The sequence below is a fragment of the Hyla sarda genome, chromosome 5, assembly GCF_029499605.1.
Source record: "Hyla sarda isolate aHylSar1 chromosome 5, aHylSar1.hap1, whole genome shotgun sequence".
In the NCBI taxonomy this organism is placed as follows: domain Eukaryota; kingdom Metazoa; phylum Chordata; class Amphibia; order Anura; family Hylidae; genus Hyla; species Hyla sarda.
Window position 1 is genome coordinate 282,392,297 of NC_079193.1, and position 22,169 is coordinate 282,414,465.

A 22,169-nucleotide genomic window follows, 5' to 3' on the forward strand; every position below is an offset into this window, starting at 1 on the left:
ATATGAAAAAAATTGGGAGATTGGTCAGATATGACCAAATCCTCCAGATGCACACGCTGCACCCTAGGGAGCAGGGATGGAGAAGAGAAGTAATAATCTAGTCTCGACCACTAATCACGTGCGTGGGAGTAGTGGCTATATTCCCTCGCCTCGGGGTGCAGCGTGCGCCAGACATCAGTCATTCCGGTCCGTGAAGCCCATCGTGGTAAAAAGAGGTCATAAGGTGTAGGGGTAAGTGTCTTGATCTATTGCTCCTCCTATCCTCAGCCGAGCACATTACAGCGTTAAAGTCCCCACCTACTAAGATGTGTCCCCCGTGGCTCACCATTACTTGTTGGGCTAAGCCCTCAAAGAAGGATCCATCATCACCATTAGGGCCATATGTGTTGAATATAGTGAAATCTCCTGAAGCTGTAGTAATGCGTACCTGACATAGTCTCCCCTCCGAATCTTTATGGACCTTTAACACATCATATGTAAAAGACTTGTGGAATAGAATTAACCAGTCTTGCAATTCACCTCTGGTGAGCCTTCAGCTCTCCCCACCCACCACTTGCGTTTGCAAAAAAAATATGACTCCTCCAGGTGAGACTCCTGAAGAAGACCCACATCTTGAGACAGTTGTTTAAGATGGCGCAGAACCAAGCTACATTTATTAGGGGACCACAACCCCTTAACATTACAGAAAACAACCTTCATAATACCGCCAATGGAAAGGCAGCTCTAGCCAGACGAGAATTATTACGAACCAGTAACAGTATTCGGCATGAAGGATCCCACAATAAAGATACCCCCTATAACAACAACCGCCCACCCCCATTCCCAAACCAGTGTGTAACAAAACATATGGAAAACAGGCAGAACCTGTAAAACCTGCACCTCTATCAGGTTCAAAGAGTCTTAGGGACTTACATACTTCCCAAGCTAAAGACGTATACCAACAAGGAGAAGGCCCTCCCCCCCCCCCCCCGGTATGGACTCCAATGGAGAAAGATAAAAACCGCCATAGCACCATAGGATCCCCATTAGGATTAAACATCACAATCCTTGCTCCCCTCTTATACAGTATATAGCGGAAGCTTCCCCCCTCTATCCCTATAGTGCGATCATAAACCCCCCCTTCACCCCCTTCTAACCCCATAAGGCTCCCCAACAACCCCCCCCCCCCTCAAAAAATCTTTCCAAACGTTGGAGTCTCTGAACTTAGAATCCTCAGGAAAGCTGGAGCAGGCGTGGGGACGACATCTTGAGGTGTCCATTTCTATATGTTGATAGCTGGAAAGTCCAGGTCAGCAGAGGCAGACTCTGTGGAGGTGTACAGAACGGAGACCCCTAAAAGGAAATCAATGTTGTCTGTCTTTTGGAGGAGAATGCTATGGATTTTCCAGCAAGGGTCTTTGTGAGGTTACAAGTGAAAGCTGTCCTCTGGAAGGGTTGGAAGACTGCGGAAGGTCATCCTCAAGTTCCCTCGGAGGTGTTCGCGGAGGTCTCGGAGGTGGACCGAAATTCCTCAGACGCCTTGTCAGGGGACTGGTAAGTGGCAGTGGACCCATGTCCCTTTTCTGTGGAGCATGGTGCAGAGAGTGGAGAAAAGTTTTCTTTTACAGGGGACTTATGCAGAGAAGACACCAAACAGCAGTAGTCTGTTGCCCTAGAAGAGCAGGTTGTCTCATCGCTGGTGGAAGGCTCTTAGTAGGGCCACCTTGTCAGTAAAGTCCAGGTATTTAACAATAACTTGGCATGGCCAGTTACAGTGTTCCAGACCCGGAGCACAGATTTGTCCACTGCTGCTCTCATGTCTGGGCCAAGCCTGTGTGCCCGTTCTACCTTACAGGGGCGGGGAACTCCCAATGCCTTGGGGAGTAGGACTTCACAGATATGATGAAGGTCTTTACCTGGGACGGATTCCGGTAAGCCCACAATTCTTAGGTTACTTCGTCGGGACCGGTTCTCCAATTCCTCCACTTTGTCCCATAGTCGGTGGCATTCCGATTCCAGGGACGTCACTCTCGAGTTAGACCTCCACAGAGCTACTCTGGTCTCCACTTCAGAGTGCCGAGAGCCATAGGCAGCTGTCGTTTGCTGGAGTTGCTACAGTGTGTCCTGCATTGCGGTCACCACCGCCTCCTGTACACATGGGACTATGATTTTAGCCACCTCCACCGCCACCTTAGCGTATCCCAGGGATGCCAGATCAGAGGAGTCAAAGTCTGGCGTAGAGGCCCGGTCCGGCAGAGCCAGGGATGCTGCCCTGCTAGAAGCTGGGGACTCCGCCATGTTGGCCATGCCACCTCTGCGACTCCTCTTATTAGAATTTTGCCCTGTGCGAAGTAGGTAGCGGTCCATGCAGTGTCCCGCCTTTACGTAGATGTCTTGTGGGGGTCCTGAGTCAGCTAGTGCGGGTGAATAGAGCCAGTTAATGCGAACGGGTGAGGAGCTCAGCCGGAACACGTCTCTATAGCATGGCGCCGGAACCGGAAGTCTGTATAATCCCTTTAAGTAAAATGTGGAACAAAGGAGGTATGTACAGTATCTCTGTAAACAAAATTACTGTTCTGCCTAAGCCCGGGAAAGATCATGCCGACTGCTCTAAATATCGCCTCATCACCTTGTGGAAATCTGACCTGAAAATATTCAAAACTAAATTGTTGGCTAATCGACCTAACCACTGGCTGCTCCTGCTGGTTCACAAAGACTAGGTGGGGTTCATCCCTTATCGTCAAGCTGGAGACAATACCAGGAGGATTGAGTTGGTTGATGCAGTTGATAGACTGTATAGGTTGATGCTCCGTCTCAGCTTAGATGCAGAAACAGCCTTAGATAGGCTTAGTTGGCTATTTATGTTTGCCAATTTGGACAACTTGGGCTTTTGAAGGCAGTTTGTTACTGTCCTTCATGGCCTCTATTCTTCTCCTTCTTCTGTTTGGCTTTCTCACGTAACCTCATAACCTCTCTTAATCTTTAATGGTATTAGACAGGGCTATCCACTTTCCCTCCCTCTTGTTTGCTTTTTGTATCGAGTCCCTGGCAGCGGCTGTACATGCCTGTACATCAGTTGAGTGATGATTTGTACTAAGAAATTTAAAATCTTCTTTTTTGGGGACAATAGGCAAGATTTATCAAAACCTGTGCAGAGGAAAAGTTGACCTATTGCCCATAGCAACCAATCAGTTTACTCCTTTTATTATTCAGAGGCCCTTTTAAAAATGAAAGAAGTGATCTGATTTTAGCCACCTCCACCGCCAACTTAGCGTATCCCAATGGATGCCAGATCAGAGGAGTCAAAGTCCGGCGTAGAGGCCCGGTCCGGCAGAGCCAGGGATGCTGCCATGCTAGAAGCTGGGGACTCCGCCATGTTGGCCATGCCGCCTCTGCGACTCCTCTTATTAGAATTTTGCCCGGTGTGAAGTAGGTAGCGGTCCATGCAGTGTCCCGCCTTTACGTAGATGTCTTGTGGGGGTCCTGAGTCAGCTAGTGCGGGTGAATAGAGCCAGTTAATGCGAATGGGTGAGGAGCTCAGCCGGCACGCGTCTCTATAGCATGGCGCCGGAACCGGAAGTCTGTATAATCCCTTTAAGTAAAATGTGGAACAAAAGGAGGTATGTACAGTATCTCTGTAAACAAAATTATCGTTCTGCCTAAGCCCGGGAAAGATCATGCCGACTGCTCTAAATATCGCCTCATCACCTTGTGGAAATCTGACCTGAAAATATTCAAAGCTAAATTGTTGGCTAATCGACTAAACCACTGGCTGTTTCTGCTGGTTCACAAAGACTAGGTGGGGTTCATCCCTTACCGTCAAGCTGGAGACAATACCAGGAGGATTATTGACTTGGTTGATGCAGTTGATAGACTGTATAGGTTGATGCTCCATCTCAGCTTAGGTGCAGAAACAGCCTTAGATAGGCTTAGTTGGCTATTTATGTTTGCCAATTTAGACAACTTGGGCTTTTGAAGGCAGTTTGTTACTGTCCTTCTTCTCCTTCTTCTGTTTGGCTTTCTCACATAACCTCATAACCTCTCTTAATCTTTAATGGTATTAGACAGGGCTATCCACTTTCCCTCCCTCTTATTTGCTTTTTGTATTGAGTCCCTGGCAGCGGCTGTACATGCCAGTACATCAGTTGCGTGATGATTTGTACTAAGAAATTTAAAATCTTCTTTTTTGGGGACAATAGGCAAGATTTATCAAAACCTGTGCAGAGGAAAAGTTGACCTATTGCCCATAGCAACCAATCAGTTTGCTTCTTTTATTTTTCAGAGGCCCTTTTAAAAATGAAAAGTGATCTGATTGGTTGCTATGGGCAACTGGTGAACTTTTCCTCTGCACAGGTTTTTGTTAAATCTCTCCCAGTGTCCTTTTGACTTTTACTCTGATTTGCCACCCGTCTCTTCACGTCCTGATCTCGGATTATGGTCGTCTGTCCGGCTGCAAAATTAATACGTCCAAATGCCCTTTCTGTTAATACACCTCCTCCTGTCTTGGCTTCTATGCAACATACCTTCCCTGACACAATTAGCACACTTCCTATCTTACATACATTGGTGTCAATATCTCTACTTCATATTCTTCGTTATAATTTTGTTCTGCTTATTATGAAGGTTTCTGCTATGCAGTACAAGTTGTCATCCTTACCTTCTTGGATGGATTAATGGGAAAGGGATCTCGGGGAGTCCCTCCCTATATCAACCTGGCATGTAGTCTGCCATTTGACTGCTAAATCCTCTGTCTGTATTCAATATAAGGAGATTCAATACAAACAACTTATGAGGTGGTATCACACGTCCTCCTTGTTACATAATTGTTTTCCCCTGCCTTCCCAGACTTCTGCTGGCAATGTGGGATGGCTACACTCTTCTCCATGTATTATGGGATTGTCCCCTAACTAAAGGCTACTGGATAATGGTGCACTCCACCATACGTTCAGTTGTTGATATTTGCGTGCCTTATCCCTTCCTTTCCATTGGAAGCACTCTTCTATTCTCTCGTCCTCTCATTACCTTTCTGGGCTTTGGAATGTATGCATAATGTAATGTATGGCATGTAGAAGAAAAATAAGGTCGAACTCACCCAAACAATTCTTCAGCGTGATTAATACTTTTTTTCAGCATTAATGCAGCAAGAAACAGGAATACAATTCCATGGCAGGGAGCGAGAGCTGGCAAGCTCTCAGACGCGGGGCATACCACTGATTGGCTACTAGTTTTGCATCACCTGCGGATGCTTCTTCTGGCCAAGGTACTGGGGCCCAAAGAAGCGTCCGCAGGTGACATGAAACTAGTAGTGAAATAAGTGGTATGCCCCACGTCTGAGAGCTTGTCGGCTTCCGCTCCCCACTATGGAATTGTATTCCTGTTTCTTGCTGCATTAATGTTGAAAAAAGTATTCATCACGCTGAAGAATTGTTCGGGTGAGTGCGACTTCATTTTTCTTCTACATGTCTTACTATTGATGCCACATAAGTCTTCGAAGTTTGCAGCCAAGAACACAGCCAGCTGCAGTATATACCGTAGCTATTAGGAGCCATTTTCTGGGATTATGTGTTTTTAGAGCAGTGCCTGGTTTAGATTCTACCTTTCCCATTACATTGAACATATAATGTAATGTATGACTGCCAGTTTGAATTATACTATGGACTATTTTAATGTCTGGTCGCTATAGGATGCCTTCTTGGATAGTAGGGGTCCCCTTTGTCCTTCTTTCCCTTTTTGCCTTATTTTTTCTCTTTTTTTTAGGTCAAGGAAAGTCCGCCTCTACCTTTTCACTACTTTCTTTTCTTCTTTTTCTTTTTCTGTGTTTCTTTTTCGCTGTCTGTATTGCAGGAATACCTTTCTTACCTGTCTAGATGGAGCTTTCGTTCCCTAGTGATCGTTTGTTTGTTTCTGTCTTTTGCTGTCATTGGTTTGCAATCTGTATTGCATTTGTTATGTTTTATGAGTTAAATAAAGAAATAAACAAAACAAAAAACAATTTATCAAAATAAGATAAAAGCAAACCTTAAACCCTGGCACCAATTAATATAATTGGGATTATACAAAATAAATCTAATCTATAAATATTACACAAAAGAACTTGCCATTCATAAATACAAACTGCTTTATTAAAGAATAGCTACAAACTATAAACTCTGTGTTATCATAATCCTGATCTACTGATTTTCCTTTCTTTCCTCTCTGAATGTCTTACTTTATCTTACCACCCACAGAATTTTTGCAGGACTGTTAACATTCTAGTAGGTTAAAAGAAAATCATGGACATTATTTCCGGTCTTCTGTCATAAAAAAGCAGAGTAGTATGGAGACAGGTGATGAAACTCACCTTGACAATCTGATCTTGGTGAGTGGGCGAGCTCACCGGTAAACGTCCTCTAAAGAATGTAAGTGGGAGAGGCTATGGTTCACAGATTATCCACGTTCATCCTGTCAGTTTACCTTACACTTGAGTTATGGATTATGTTCATTGTTTTGTTAACCTGCTTGTTTCCAGACAAAAAAATGAAACATCATCTGGGATGAATTCAATGTAAGCTGTAAACTATATAATCTTCATGTATCAAAAAAGTGTGGTGAACTTTGTATTAAAGGGATTTTCTGCCCCTAGACATGTTATCCCCTATCCAAAGGATAAGGGATAAGATGTCTGATCATGGGGGTCCAGCCGCGGGGGAACCCCCGCTATCTCTCCTGCAGCACCCCTGTCATCTGGTGCACAGCCGCCACGCCCTCTCCCATAGACTTGTATAAAGGGGGTGGGGTGTAACATCACGAGGCGGCGGGGCTGTGATGTCACGATCCTCCGGCCCTGCATCGCCAGTCGTCAGGCACAGAGCGAAGCTTGCTCCATGCAAAAGATGACAGAGGTGCTGCAGGAGATAGGGGATGAGATGTCTAGGGGCGGAGTACCCCTTTAAAGAAAATGTTATATGTTATTTATAGCAAAAGGTTTAAAAAAATGCCCAGGCTCCCTGCTTAAATAACAAATGTATAACCTTTTATTAATTTATACTGAATGCCATAAAAACAAAAATCCATGGTAGAATTGCATTTTTATGCATTTCTGAAATATTTTACTTGGTTTGCAAAAACACAAGTAAAGGCATAAAAAAAAGGTAAGAGAGAGTAAAAGCAGACAGGGCTAATATCAAAATAACAAAAATAAAGCCACTTCTATCACAAGATAAAAAACACAAAAAATACTAAAATATTGAGACTATAATAAATTCACACTGATGAATAGATTTTTGTATCCATCTTTAAATGACTAGTGTTGCTATTACACATATTACAGGTATATTCCTTTTGTAAATATACAGTGTTTTAGATTTATACCAATTTCTTTAGGGTAGACTGTTTCCACTATATATCCAAGGGCAACATGTCCAAGATCTGTGTTTTGATAATATTTTTACATCCTATATATAATAATGTTGGATTTGTTTTACTTGAAATTCTAGATACAAAGTAACCTTCCAAGACAGAAAGAGTTATGGTTGTATGTGACTGACACTACTCTTCAGGTGGCACCTGAGCCCTTTAGAAACCCTAGAGCTCTTGCGGTTTGCGTATTGCCTTCTTGTACATTGGACAAGACACTACAAGAAATATTTTCTAAGAAGTTACTTTGCAGCATATTTTTTAAGGATGCAGTCATAGAAAATGGTAAGAGGTTTGAGTCTATTTTTCCAGTGGATATAAATTGTTAGGCTATGGTCATACAGTGTATTTTCAGGTGTATATCACTTATTTACGCAGATATTCATAAAAAAACAACAAAACTTTACCACTTTTCCATAGACTTAGTCCATTGATGGTAAAAATATGGATGCAATTTTTTCCATGATTTTGCAGACACATTTTTTTTTACTATGAAATATGCCTACAATTACATTGTGTGACCCTAGCCTTCATTTTCAAATCTAATCAAAATAATTATACACATGTTGAGACATTACATTATTTTAAGTCTTATTAAGTTATGTTTTTGTAAGAAAGATTGCAGGTTGGCTTTCCTAAAAATGTATCTCTGAACTAATATCATTTATCTTATGGCATTTGTGAGAGAAGCTTGACGTACGTACATTAGTAACTCTTCTCCATTGTCTTTTTATGTAGTCCTATCATTCAGAAGTTAACTTTCTGTCATTGGATGATTGTACACAGCACAAATTGAAATGTTTTTATTGGCAGGCGGCATAATTTGTGTTGAACGCACAGTTCTCTTATTACAAAAGCCCCTTTTATCCTGCACTTCTGGCATCACTGAGCTGACTGGCCCTGTCAGACTAGATGAACTGGATTCTTCAACTGAGGCAAATACACTGTGCACCATGAAAGGTTGGTACAAAAAAAAAAAAGCACATGTCGTCAAGTCCTTTTTTTTACTTTCATCATAAAAGATATGATTTATGGGTATATACAGTGGCTAAGCTAGTGTATACTCTGTATAAAGAATGGCTGTGCTTGCCTAAGGTTGCATCTAAAAATGTATAATACATCTATATGTGATCATTTCTGAGTTATGGCCATAAAATCTCAAGATTTACAGCATGTACAGTTTATCATATGAATTATTTTTCTTCTTTGAGAGGTTTTATTTATAATTTGCAAGATGATAAAACATAAACATGGATAAGAAAAACAACAGCAGCCTTAGCATTGAGTTAGGAAAAAAGACATACCTACATACTTAGAAGTGCTAATAGAATATGAAAAGCCCTGAACCGTACAGATGCCCCAAGGATACCATAAAAGGGTCATGCCCAGCTAACTGCGACCACCGCAAAACTCATTCCTATACACACTTATAGCCAAGAAGACAGGACTGGTACATCAGTAGACTTCCAAGCCATAATAATAATTTTCCTGACACAATAAAGTTAAATACAGAAACATTCAATGTACAAAATACCTAGTTGATCTCCATGGGGTCTCCCCAAGTCTGCAAAAGTAGGAATGCATAAACTGTACAATGGTAGATCAAAAGAATCATATAGATTCTAAGTAAAAAATGTGTATAGCATTACCAGTCTACTGTTGCCATAATGGGTTTCATCAAGGTTTCCGACATTTTGAGTGCAAGAATAACACTGCCTTTTGTGTTGTTCATGGCATCTAAGTAAGTGAATCCTAGATGGAACCCCCAATATAAATTCCTATTTATTTACATTATGTAGCATGGATATTTTTAGTCTGGAGGCTTTCTACCCAATATTGGACAAATAGATATATATAAAGGAGTTCTGTAGTGAAAGATAACTTATCCCCTATCCAAAGGATAGGGGATAAGTTATAGATTGCGGGAGGTCCGACCGATGGTCCCCCCCCCCCCCCAATGATCTCCTGAACAGAACCGGCAGTCTGCAGAAAGGGGGGCATGCCGACCCCGCAGGGAACGGCGGCCAACACGCCCCCTCCATGTATCCCATAGAGATGCATGGTGAGGGCGTGTCGGCTGCGGCTTCCTGCGGGGGTGGAATGTCCGCTTCCGGAAGACTGCTGGTGCCCTGTTCAGGAGATTGCGCGGGGTCCCATAGGTCGGACGCCTCCGTGATCTATAACTTATCCCCTCTCCTTTGGATAGGGGATAAGTTATTTTTCACTGCACTACTCCTTTAAATGAAAAGTTATAGTAGTAGCTCAAAGCTTGGTAGTTTAATTTACTTACCGAGTTTTATGCGGAAGCTATTTTTTGTATTTTTTTTAAACTACTTTGTCATATTACACAGGATGATTATCAGCCGACCAGGTTGTTTTGACGCGTCAAATAATCATCACTCACTGGCCACACATCTCCCAGTGTAATAGAGGGATGTACGGCCGACAGCCGATTAGCCGCATACACGATCCAGTAATTGTTCGTGCAGCTTTCCCTGCCCGACACTCGACTCATGCACAGCATCACACATTCATATTTTTAATTGCAATTACTGAATTGAAAGCCATGAACAGATCCTGATGGACACTTGTAAAGTAAAGTCTGAGACATTCCCTTTTTTGTGTTTTTGAGTGTGTGAACATACCCTAAAGGCTCTGTAAATAACCATCGATCTACAAGATTGGCATTCGTTTACTGTGCTGTTCGGCCTCGTCATAGGCCTCTAAGGCTCAGTTCACACAAAGTGTTTTGGTCAGTGTGGTTTACATTTTGAAGCTCATTTGGTTTTTAGTTGAAACCAGGAGGGGGTCCAAAACAAGGAAAAGAGAAAAAAGTGCAAATCCTTGCATTATAGTTTTTCTCTGTTCTGCTCTTGTTTTGGCTAAAGATACTGACCAAAATGATAACTTAATAGGGACCAACATATTGACCCCAGCCTTAGTACCACCAAGAATAATTTCAGCATTAAATTGCATTTTGTAGGAAATATTCTGTTTGTCCAAGCTGTAGGGGTGGGGGCAGCTTATAGAGACATCATGTCACATTCCATTACATATGTATGCATAAATTGACATTGCTAGTTTCTACACTTTACAGCATTGTAGAGCATTGCTTCATCTTGTAATTAGTGTAAGTAGCCCAGGATTAAGTTTTAAGTGGTCAGGTAAAGGCTGTCTATTACCTATAGCAACCAAACCAAGCAAAATCACTTATCTCAAATCTTGATATTACTTTTTTTTTACAGATAAACACCACAAAAGGTTAGACAATATTGTATGTATGCCTATATTGCTTTATTTCTGTCGTATATTGGAAAATGAAAGTTTCCCTTTAGAAAAAAACAGCATTAGTGTGTAAAAATGACCTGACCTTTTGGTGGGGTCCATCAACCTGCTGGATTTCCTGGACACTTTCTGAGATGATTACTGAGGCAGAATAATTTCCCTTTCTGGTTGGCGTCTGTGTTTAATGTTCTTTCAGACCTGCAATTATAAGTGGTTAGATAAATGGTGTTAGGGCAGAGCTGGCAGCCTGGTGCCAATTTGTAGGGCTAATTACCACACTTGCAAGTCACAAATCCTTAGTGTTGTTTACTGCTAAATCTTTTCCACTTTGCTTCATACATTAAGAATCAGAGAGAGACATTTCCTATGTTTTCTTTTAGATCATGTATACAACCTTTAATTGAGGTATATTTTGTCACCCACCAAGGATCACTGATGTCACTGTGTTTGGATGCCTTGTCAGTGTATATACTGGGGTAGATTATACTGGGGTAGATTATGGCCACTAATTGGAGGCTAAAATGATAGCCTGCTTTAGTATATACACTGATCAGCCATACAATTAAAACAGCAGGACCTGGTATACAGTGGTAAGTGGTATCAAATGTGTCAGGAAAAGGAATACTGTTGAACCAGGGACAATTTCTGGAATGCCCAGTGCTCTTTGATGCATGTGAGGAGTTAAAGGGGTACTCCGGGGGAAATATTTTTTTTAAAATCAACTGGAAAGTTAAACAGATTTGTAAATGACTTCTATTAAAAAAATCTTTATCCTTCCAGTACTTTTTAGCAGCTGTACGTTACAGAAAATTCTATACTTTTTGAATTTCTTTTTAGTCTTGTCCACAGTGCTCTCAGCTGCCCGTATCAGGAACTGTCCAGAGCAGCATAGGTTTGCAATGGGGATTTTCTCCTGCTCTGGACAGTTCCTGATACGGGCAGCAGGTGTCAGCAGAGAGCACTGTGGACAAGACAAAAAAGAAATTCAAAAAGTATAAAAAAAAATCTGTAGCATACAGCTGCTAAAAAGTAATGGAAGGATAAAGATTTTTGAACAGAAGTCATTTACAAATCTGTTTAACTTTCTGGCACCAGTTGATTAAAAAAAGAAAAAAAAAGTTTTCCACCGGAGCACCCTTTAAGACTATCCTTTGTAGTCTTCTTTCACAGAAGAGCTACTTCAAAAAATTGCTAGCCATGATAGAAAGGTGTTAGAACAAACAGTGAACCAAAGCGTGCTTCATGACAGCATAGCTGCAGACCATAAGGCAGGGTTCACACGGAAAAAATTCTGCATGAATATATAGCGAATACACTTAAATGGTATTCTGCTGTTCCATTTAAACAGCAGAATTTCTGCTGCAGCAATTTCATTGAAGTGAATTGGCTATAAATTCTGTGATCTTTAGCTCAAGCCTGGAGCAATGTAGTCCACGACAAGTGGTACAGTTACCAGGGCAACCACCGGACATCCAGCAAGTTCAGGGCTCAAGCCCTTTTCTAATTAAAAGGACCCTTGGCAACTGTACTGTGCAGTGTGTATTGTGGTGTGAATTCTTAACTGTTTTAGAGTACAAAAATGGTGGCGATAGTTGTGGACTTGCACCAAATTTGGCACACAGACTTTGATAAATTTTGCGGATGCAGATCTTGTGTGGATGTGCGACTTTTGTGTGAAAAGTCACATATACCCTGACTCAAAAGTCGCACAGAAAAGTAGGGCAGGGCTGAATTGACCTGAGAAATCGTCTACTTCTGGGATTGTGCGACAATTTTGCGACATTCCGCAAAAAGTGGCACTTAGTAAATCAGTGACCACTGCACAAAGTGCTCTAAATGGCCAAATGGCTTCAGGGACGTTGCGTCTGCTGGGGAACGCCCACTTCCTCCTGCTGGGAGCTCACACTATGTAAGCAAGAAAGGTAGGATACAGAGCTTTTTAAAGCTCTTAATTTTTTTTTTTTTTTTTAAAGGCAGGAGGGGTGCTAGGAATTGTTAGGGAATATAATCTGAGTTAGTCTAGGATAGATGCTTTGGTGACAGGTACTCTTTAACAATACAAAATAAAATTCACAGTTCACAATGTAACAGTTGCATGTGTTACTGTGGAAGGTTTTCTTTTCCTATACTATACAGACACACTGGACTAAGTAGCATACCTAGACTATAAAGGGAGCATACACCATTGCTGTGGGACTCATGAAAAGAAGGGGCCTATCCCTGGTTAGTCCCATCTTTCTTATGTCCCTCTCTAGAGAGTCTGCATTGTTCTTAACATTGCAATAAGACCCTCTCTCTTCTGTGTATACCACTGACAGCACTGAAAGAAAAAAAATAATCATACTTTTTACTTCAGTAACGGCTGTACCTGATACTGCTGATCATCCCATTCACATCAATGGGAGCTGCCCTGCAATAACCCAGCACCACTATTAGGCTACATTCACATCACAATTTTGCAATAGAGTTTTGTATCAGTTTTTTCCCCAAAATGTTATACAAAAAAATGACAAAGCCGTATGTAATGTATGCTCAATGGGGTTTGCATTGACTACAATGTTATAAAAACCATATATTGGTGATATGTTTTTTTTTTTTATAAACCATTGTAGACCAAAAAACAGCTTTGTGCACAGGAAAAAAAAATACAGAAAAATGCAAAAGTACAAAAACGTACACAAACGGATACATCTTTTTGTGTACATTTTTGTAAGGAAAGTCAATGGACACGGCAAGCAATACGGTTATATACAGTTTTCAAAACCAAAAATGTGATGTCAATGCACACAATAAACATCGCTGAAGCTTCTGGCCCATTCATTGTGAATAGGCAGGAGCTAAACAGCTGATCAGCAGGGGTACTGGATGTCAACACCTTGTTGATTAGACATTCATGGATATGCAATCAGTTGTAGTTTGTGATTATTGGTAATTGATAACTAATCCATAACATAGTTTTTGTGGTGACAGTAGTTATCTGGTATCCTTTTAGTTGACAGTCTGCTTTTACCACTGTTATCGGCCACTCCTGTATTTCCTAAGTTTTACTTATGTCTGAATTGTGATTATTTGCATATCATCATGTGATGTTCATCTGAATAACTGATTGATGTTGTATTGATGAATAAAGTATTTTTTTGCAGGTATAGTTACTGGGGTGAATGAGAAAGAATCATATTCTTGGCCAGTATGTAACCTTTGTGGAAGCAATAAACTGCGACCATTGACCCAAAAACGGTAATATTTCTTTGTGTGCAGTAGTGCAGTGTTTAATTTGCCACTTATTGACCTTACATATAAGCCCTGTTTTTGTTGAAAATAGAAATCTGTGTTCTTTTGTATTTAATAATGCAACTGAGTTATGTTCTATTTTAGGGTGTGTCCTCTTCACATACTGTATATACTGCAGATTTTATGTCATGGATTTAATGCTGTGTTCAACTATTTCATTATAATGATTTACACAGTATAAGAGCTGCAACATAAAAATCTGTAGCATAATATCTTCAGCATATACAGTATATATGAACATACCCTGTTTGTTGTGTTATAAATTACAGCTGAGCCTACAGACACAAGGTTTGGACTTTACAATTATCTCCTAATGAATATAATCTTTATTATTATAAAATATACCATATTTATCGGCATATAACACACACTTTTTAAACTAAAATATGGAGCTAAAACCCTACCTGCGTATTATACGCCAATAAATCCTACTGTTTTAAAGTGCCCGCGGCCGGGCTGCAGATCATGAACAAGAAGCCGGCACCGCGGCCACTTTAAATCAGTTACCAGTGGTAGCTGCCGGGACTGAAAAGTGGCATCCGTGATGCCGCACAGATGACTTCACTCGTCAGAGCGCAGTCAGACGTGGCATGGGGCTTCTGTGTTCGTGTACTAGCAGTCACACCTCCTTCCATAAATATGAATGGAGGGGACGTGGCGTGACGTCAAGAACACGGAAGCCCCAGGCTTTTTATATGTAAGGACTTGCTTTATCTTTATTAGTTATCTACTTAGTTTTCTTTAACCCCCAATTTTTCCTATTTTTGGATGACATTTTGGGGCTTCAGAACCAATTACAAAATTTCCATAGAGTTATGGTCTCAACATACAATGGTTGTCCTGGAACTGATTAATATTGTAAGTTTATGGGCCAGAGTACTGATATATTTACTGAAAAAAAATGTGTCAAGAGAAGGAAGGGTTAATAAGTCTATGGGCACGTTAGACCAAGTAGGAAGATTTCCCTAGTATATTTGCCTAACATGGGCTCCTAATGTGGTACACATCTACCCTAATGTATCCCTGGGCTGAAAGAGATCTGTTGAGGTGCTGCATTGTGAATGGGTGGTATCATATGCAATTGCAGTTTCTCTTACATTTTTTTATTTCATGGATGCTCTTTTTCCTTAGCATCCTTATAGTAAGCTATGTCTTTTCCATTGCTTTCAGTGTCTTTGTTTCAGTGTCCCAAATATTATGTACTCTGAACTATGCTTTTTTCACACACTGTTTGCTGTTTCTTCTGCTGTTAACCAGTTTAATGTTGCAAAATGTTGCTTGAATAAACAATTACGTTTTTTATGGGCTATGAAGTCAATGATGAAGTAAGAACCACAATCTCCTTAGGAATACACTTCACTACCTATACCTTTTCATAATATAGTTACATATGCAGTAAACTGCAAGGTTTTCTGGTCTTCAGTTATTTGTTGCATCCCAAAGTCAATTTGTTGTTGTTGGACTTGGCGAGTTATTCATGACGGGTTCAACATCCACTCAACAATCAATACCCATAAACATGTACAATACTATCACCTAACAGTGGAATTTGAGCCTCCATTATTGCTTTTCCAAGACAAACTAGGACTCCAATTTAATACATCTGGTGCCAGTGTCACTACAGCAATATCTCTTGTAGAAGATCAAAGTTGGTGACATGCTGAACTCTTTGTAGGGGGAGATGGAACACTGATGATGGTCTAAAGCTTCCCTATTGTGTCAGAGGCACCAGACCTGCAGAGCTATAACTCTTTTATGAGAAATGTGTGTATTTACAGGAGATCAAACTCATTGTGAATACTATACTTAGTCCAGGGCTACACAAAGTTGTCCACCAGCTGGAGCCCACTATCTAAAATAGTGTTGTATAGTGTTATAAAGCGCTTTAATAGGGGTTATCCTGGCTTTTAAAATAAATGCACTACCTAAAAGGACTATTAGATTTGGGCAGGTCTAAATCTTTGGACGCCTGTCAATCAGTTGTTTGACTAGGCCTGTGTATGCTGGCAAGCGCTGCAGCCTCCTTATTTATGACATTGGGTTATACACTGTTTGTAGGTTCTTTACTGTAAGAGCAGTGAGATAAGTGAAATTCTCTGCCAGAGGAGGTGGTCATGGTTAACTTGGTAAAATAATTTAAAAAGGTGTCAGGATGCATTTTTGGAGAATAATAACATTACAGGTTATGGATTCTAGATCTATAGGGACAGAACGTTGATTCAGGGATTTATTCTGGTGCCATATTTGGAGTTGGGACTGAATTTTTACCTTGAGTATGAGTTTTTTTTTTTTTTTTGCCTTCCTCTTGATCAACTCAGTAGGGACTCATTAGGGTTATAGGTTGAACTTGAAAGTACATAAGGTCGATGTTACTATGTTGCAGCTGAGCTAGATATTGCAGCTATTTCCCTTTTTGTAAAATGTGTATCTGGTCAGTATGACAGAAATGATGCCATGGAGTTGGCATCATTAAGTCTTAATATGATGTGCTAATAAAACTTAACAGGTCAACAAGAAAAGTCAATTGGGATAAAGAAAAATGAAACATGTGAAAGTAAATTCCTATGGCATGCATTTTACCTAAAAAGACTTCTTAAAAAGCGGGTGAAGACAATACAACTAATGTTATATGTTAGACTAGATTTGGGATGTGTTGCTTACCATCTACTAATTCAGGAATTTGTTGTTGTTTCCTGCAGAGGCCACTTTCACTGCTGTCAGTGCAATTCAGATGTAAGCTCTCCAGTTATCAGGATGCAGCTGGAAGTATTTCTACAATGTCACAAAAGGCCACAAAGTAAAGTGAGATTAAAGGTATATGGCAGATATTTCTACTTGTACAGAGATGTAATACATCCTTATACAGTATATACACAGTATTTAACACTGCATATCTCCAAGCTGGATATCTCCAAGAGTTATGAGTAGGACAGTGGCCATTGCGATCTGTGCAATCTGTCATACCAAACCTATGTATACCTCTGATTTTATACACAGACATTTCGATTCCATTTACATCTGATAGAAAAATAATATTGAAATATACAGTATCTCTGTAAAAAGGTTCCCTACAGGGGCCGTAGGGGCTCCTCCACCTCCATACAGGCTTAATGTTACATTCAGGCGGGTATATTTCCTGGAGATTTTCCACAGTGTATTTGCTGCAGAAAATTTGCAATGGATTTGGCTACTATTGACTTCAATGTGTCCACAAAAAAAATTGCAAATCTGCCAGTATTGCAGATTTTCCACTGACCTATTGAAGTCAATATTCGAAAATCTGTGGAAAATTCACTGTGCAAAAGCCACATGAAACATGCCCGTGTGGATATACCCAAAGACTAAGCTCTTTGATTTAGTGAAATTTCATCTTGTGATCTTGTTAATATGATTGTTATTAAATGAAGAATAGATTTTTATGTGGTTGTAGGTGAATATTTCCTTTATACCATTGATCTTAGTCTTAGATTTGTAGGCCTCCCATTCCTATATTCACAAGTGAAAAAACTCCAGTTTCCATGCACTAGTCATTATAATTTGGCTTAATACAATAGCAAAATGTGACCATATTTTTGTATCCATATTATTAATACCTTAACTGACAAGACTTATGGTAGTAATATGCAGCCTTATTATGCCTGTGAGAAACCAGCCTAAGGTTTTGCATTGTCTATTTGAACTATTTAGGGCAACTCCTTACTTAAATAGGCACTGTCAGATATAAAAAAAATTATATGTTGTACATCTTGGCAAAACAATAGTTTTTACAATATACTTCTTAAAAAAAAAATTCAAATTTTATTAAAGAAAACGGCCCTTGAAAATAAGTCCCACAGCCTCATGAGTGTGTCCAAGGGTCAGGAACGCGAGATGGTTGTTGACAAGGCTGCAGGATGAACACAGCTTGCAGCAAGCAATACTACTGTAACACAGAGTTTTACCAAACATGTGCCTCCAGCTGTTGCAAAACTACAACTCCAAGCATGCCTGGACAGTCAAAGGATGTCTAGGCATACTGGGAGTTGTAGTTTTGCAAAAGCTGTAGGCACAGAGCTGTAGGCATCACCCAACAAAACACATATATTGGCCCTGGATGCCTCTTCATGGAATAGTGCAGCCAGATAAAAGGCCATAGGGTCATTTTTTAGGTGAAGGGGCCTATGGATACCTTTGACATAGCTTTCCCTACACATATGGCAAATAAAAGAAGCCTTATTTCAGTTATAATATACTCCAAATCAAAAAGACTCACGGAGCACTCATTTCAGTTTCTTGTCACATGTGGGTACTTCTTTATTTCATATGCCTGCAGATACATCAAAGGGAAAGGTAGGAATGCGGGGGGTCCTTAATCACACGGGGCAACGGTCCGTAACTTCACGCGCATTCCATCTGTCTGCCTTCCCCTTTGGTGTACCTGCCGGCATGTGAAATATGAAATAAAGTACCCACATGTGACAAGAAACTGGGGTGAGTGCTCCGTGAGTCTTTTCTATTTGGAGTATATTGTATTCGTCTGCTTTTCATACGAGTAGCACCACCTGTGCAAGTGGAGTATTATATATGAAGGCAGGACATCTTCACTAACAGCACCAAATTATATATGTGGTAGTGCAGGGAATATATATGTTTTCTACGAGTAGACTTATTTCAGTTATGATCGTCATCATTGTCACTTGGAATTGATCGCATTAAGCTATTGACATTACACATGGGATGACATATAAATCATTGCATGTAGACTTAAAAGGGTTGTCCTGGTATGTAAAACATATCTGCTATTCAGAGGATAGGGGATAATTGTCTGATCACGGGGGGTCTCACCACTGCGGGCAATGATTGGTTTAGTGAGCTGCCACTCCTAAGACCAATTTTTCTTGGAGGGTGCGGGCCAGAGTGCTCCGAGGTAAGAGACGGGCCACATTCTGTCGACCAGACACTTGTCCTCTATCCTGTGGATAGGGGATAACCGAAGAACCCCTTTAAGCTGACATTACACATAAGATTGTGAGCTGAAGGTACCAATGAGTCAGCTGATTGTCTAATGTGTATGATGACCTTCCGTGACTTTTCCTCTGATGGCCTGTGTTGGTGGGCATGTCTGATTTCAATCAATCTGTTTTTTCTCAGGGGAAGTAATAGAGGTGTCTGGCCATGGCCTTCTACACATTCAGAATGCATACTTGTTAGGCCAAGCAAAGTGACCAGGGAGAGAGAGCTGTCTAATGATGGAGCATTCAGTTCACATATGGCCATCTATAGGTTTCCTAAATGCTAGCACCATCAACCCCAAGGTTAATATAACAGTTACCAGAGTTCTGTCCTGCATTTGGCTGGGACATGGAGGCTTAGACACACAAGGCTGATGCTGCCTTAGGGACACCTTAAGATGATGCCAATTGACAAGTATTTTTTAAAATTTTTAATCTATTTTGCTATTTCCCCCACAGCTCCGTGAAGAGACCATTTCTTCTGTTTTAGGGTCTTGCTCCAGTGAAGATGGGGTAAGTTTTGTATGATTAATTTGAAGTTAGTGACAGTCAGTTTAAATCTTTATTTTTCTTTAAGTTCTGGGGGTAATGGTCATGACACAGCTGCACTGGAACTAACATGGTCCACACATTTGGCTTGGTTTATCAATTCTCCTAAGCTTTGCAATACTACAAAAGTAGCAGCATCAATGTGTGTAATGTTGTGGTATAAGGAGCATACTGCATTACAATTTCATGCTGGCAATTCCATATAATCTAAGTGGGGTTCTATATAACCCCCCTGGTATGTCTTTACTAAAATTAGTGTTTGTTACAATTGGTGGATACAATGCAGGTTTGTTGCAGATATTGACTTCCCTACTGAAGTTAATTGGGAAAATCTACAATAAATCTGAAGCAAATCTGCAGTGTACGTACCCTAATGGAAGTTGTGTAGTTATCAGGTCAGATAATAAGAGGTTGGGTCTTCATTTCATGGTTCATTGTTGCTTATATGGAGATCAGTGAGTTGGCTAACTATTATCTGTTTAAAGAGTAGAATATCCCATTACAATTGCAGCATGGCAGTCCTTAAGTGATGTAAGAGTGTGCCACAGTGTCATCATGCTATCAAACACAAAATAGAATAGAAGACACCAGTAAGCAGCAGCTATGTGGTTAAAGGGGTACTCCCCTGGAAAAAATTTTTTTTTTACATCAACTAGTGCCAGAAAGTTAAACAGATTTGTAAATTACTTCTATTTAAAGATCTTAATCCTTCCAGTACTTATCAGCTTCTATATGCTCCACAGGAAGTTCTTTTATTTTTGAATTTCCTTTCTGTCTGACCACAGTGCTCTCTGCTGATATCTCTGTCCATGTCGGGAACTGTCCAGAGCAGGATAGGTTTGCTATGGGGATTTGTTCCTACTCTGGACAGTTCCAGACATGGACAGAGGTGTCAGCAGAGAGCACTGTGGTCAGACAGAAAGGAAATTCAAAAAGAAAAGAACTTCCTCTGGAACATACAGCAGCTGATATGTACTAGAAGGATTAAGATTTTTAAATAGAAGTCATTTACAAATCTGTTGAACTTTCTGGCACCAGTTGATTTAAAAAATAATTGTTTTCCACCAGAGTACCCCTTTAATCGCATGTTAGCCATTGCTGGTAATTCTATTCAGAGGAGTACATGGAAAAATAGGTAGGTTAATATGATAATATTAATGGGCAATGTACAGTTAGCTGTGTAACCTTTGCTAACAGCAATAGTCACTCACTGGCAATAATGTGTAAAGAATTGTCACTGACTTATCAGCAGCAGACATAGTATAACAATCCAGCAGGTTCTTGGCTCACCTGCACTAAACTGTCTGGGCTGTAAAAGCCTCATAAACTGGGTGAGGTATTTGCTGCATGATTTTTATCTCAGTTATGTGCTGCTTTGGACAGAATGTACAGTGCTATTTGCTGAGCACACATGCCTTTTATCTGCAGCGCTATGAGGTGAGTGCTGTCCTGGGCAAAGAGCTGGGCCTGGTTCACTGCTACGTCCAGTCTGTGTCCAGCATGGTGAGCCTGGAGGAGATCAGTCTTCTGCAACATCAATGACAAGTGGACCTTACCTGTCTTGGACTAGAAGAGACCCTCATTTTATGAATGTAAATAAAAGTCATTTTCCAATATCATTGCTTTATGATTGGTTTTGTTCTCCAGCTTGCTCCTTAAAAAAGCTGCTATCCCTTTCTTATTGATAAAATACAAATTTCAACTCAGGGCTTTAAGGGGGTACTCTGGTGGAAAACTATTTTTTTTTATGAACTGGTGCCAGAAAGTTAAACAGATTTGTAAATTACTTGTATTTAAAAATATTAACCCTTTCAGTACCATTAGCAGGTGTATACTACAGAGAAAATTCTATTATTTTGAGCCCACAGTGCTCTCTGCTGACACCTCTGTCCATGTTAGAAACTGTTAAGAGCAGCATAGGTTTGCTATGGGGATTTTCTCCTGCTCTGAACAGTTCCTGATAAGAGCATCAGGTGTCAGCAGAGAGCACTATGGACAAGACAGAAAATAAATTCAAAAATAAAAAATTTTTATCTGTAGCATACAGCTGCTAATAAGTACTGGAAGGGTAAAGATTTTTTTAATAGATGTAATTTACAAATCTGTTTAATTTTCTGGCACCAGTTGATTTAAAAAAAAAAAAATGTCTTCCAACAGAGTACCCCTTTAATGGTGGTGCCCATTTTTTGTTTCACCCCAGCTTTCCTAGAATGTACTGAAGTATGGAAATTGCTGTATAGACTGTATCCATGTCAGATAAGAGCAACACAATGGCCCTCAATTACTAAGAGTAGAGTGTAGTTTTCTTTGAGAGTGTTCATTCCTGATAGGTATTTTTCCACAGTATTTTCCCTGTGTTTTGCTTTTTTACAGTTGCTCTTAGCTGTGGGATTTTCCAAAGCTCAAATCCACATTTTATGTGGAAACCTTAGTAGATATGTTGGGATTTTTCAAAAATGTTGGGGGGACATCCTCTTTTCGGGTTTGGAATTTTTTGTCGCAAATTTTGGCACACTAGAGGTGTCTGGCAATGGCCTTCTAATCTACACATTCAGAATGCTTGCTTGTTAGGCCAACAAAGTGACCATATATTGGGTTTTGGGAGAGATAGCTGTCTAATGATGGAGCATTCAGTTCACATATGGTCAGCTATAGGTTTCCTAAATGCTAGCACCATCA

General features: G+C 40.4%; 1 protein-coding gene across 9 annotated transcripts in view; it reads left to right on the forward strand.

Moving 5' to 3' along the window:
* The window catches only part of SPIDR (scaffold protein involved in DNA repair), a 1,058,688-nt gene that overhangs the window by 846,946 nt on the left and 189,573 nt on the right, over positions 1-22,169 (forward strand). For 5 of the 9 annotated variants that reach the window (XM_056521845.1, XM_056521847.1, XM_056521849.1 and 2 more), the window contains 6 exons: positions 7,455-7,659; positions 8,188-8,334; positions 13,803-13,896; positions 16,650-16,764; positions 19,401-19,454; positions 20,919-21,396. In XM_056521845.1, the coding sequence (XP_056377820.1) occupies positions 7,455-7,659; positions 8,188-8,334; positions 13,803-13,896; positions 16,650-16,764; positions 19,401-19,454; positions 20,919-21,032 (729 nt within the window). In that variant the 3' untranslated portion in view covers positions 21,033-21,396. Of the gene's footprint in view, positions 1-7,454; positions 7,660-8,187; positions 8,335-13,802; positions 13,897-16,649; positions 16,765-19,400; positions 19,455-20,918; positions 21,397-22,169 lie in introns of those variants that run through there. The other 4 variants (XM_056521841.1, XM_056521842.1, XM_056521843.1 and 1 more) reach the window with 2 other exon arrangements.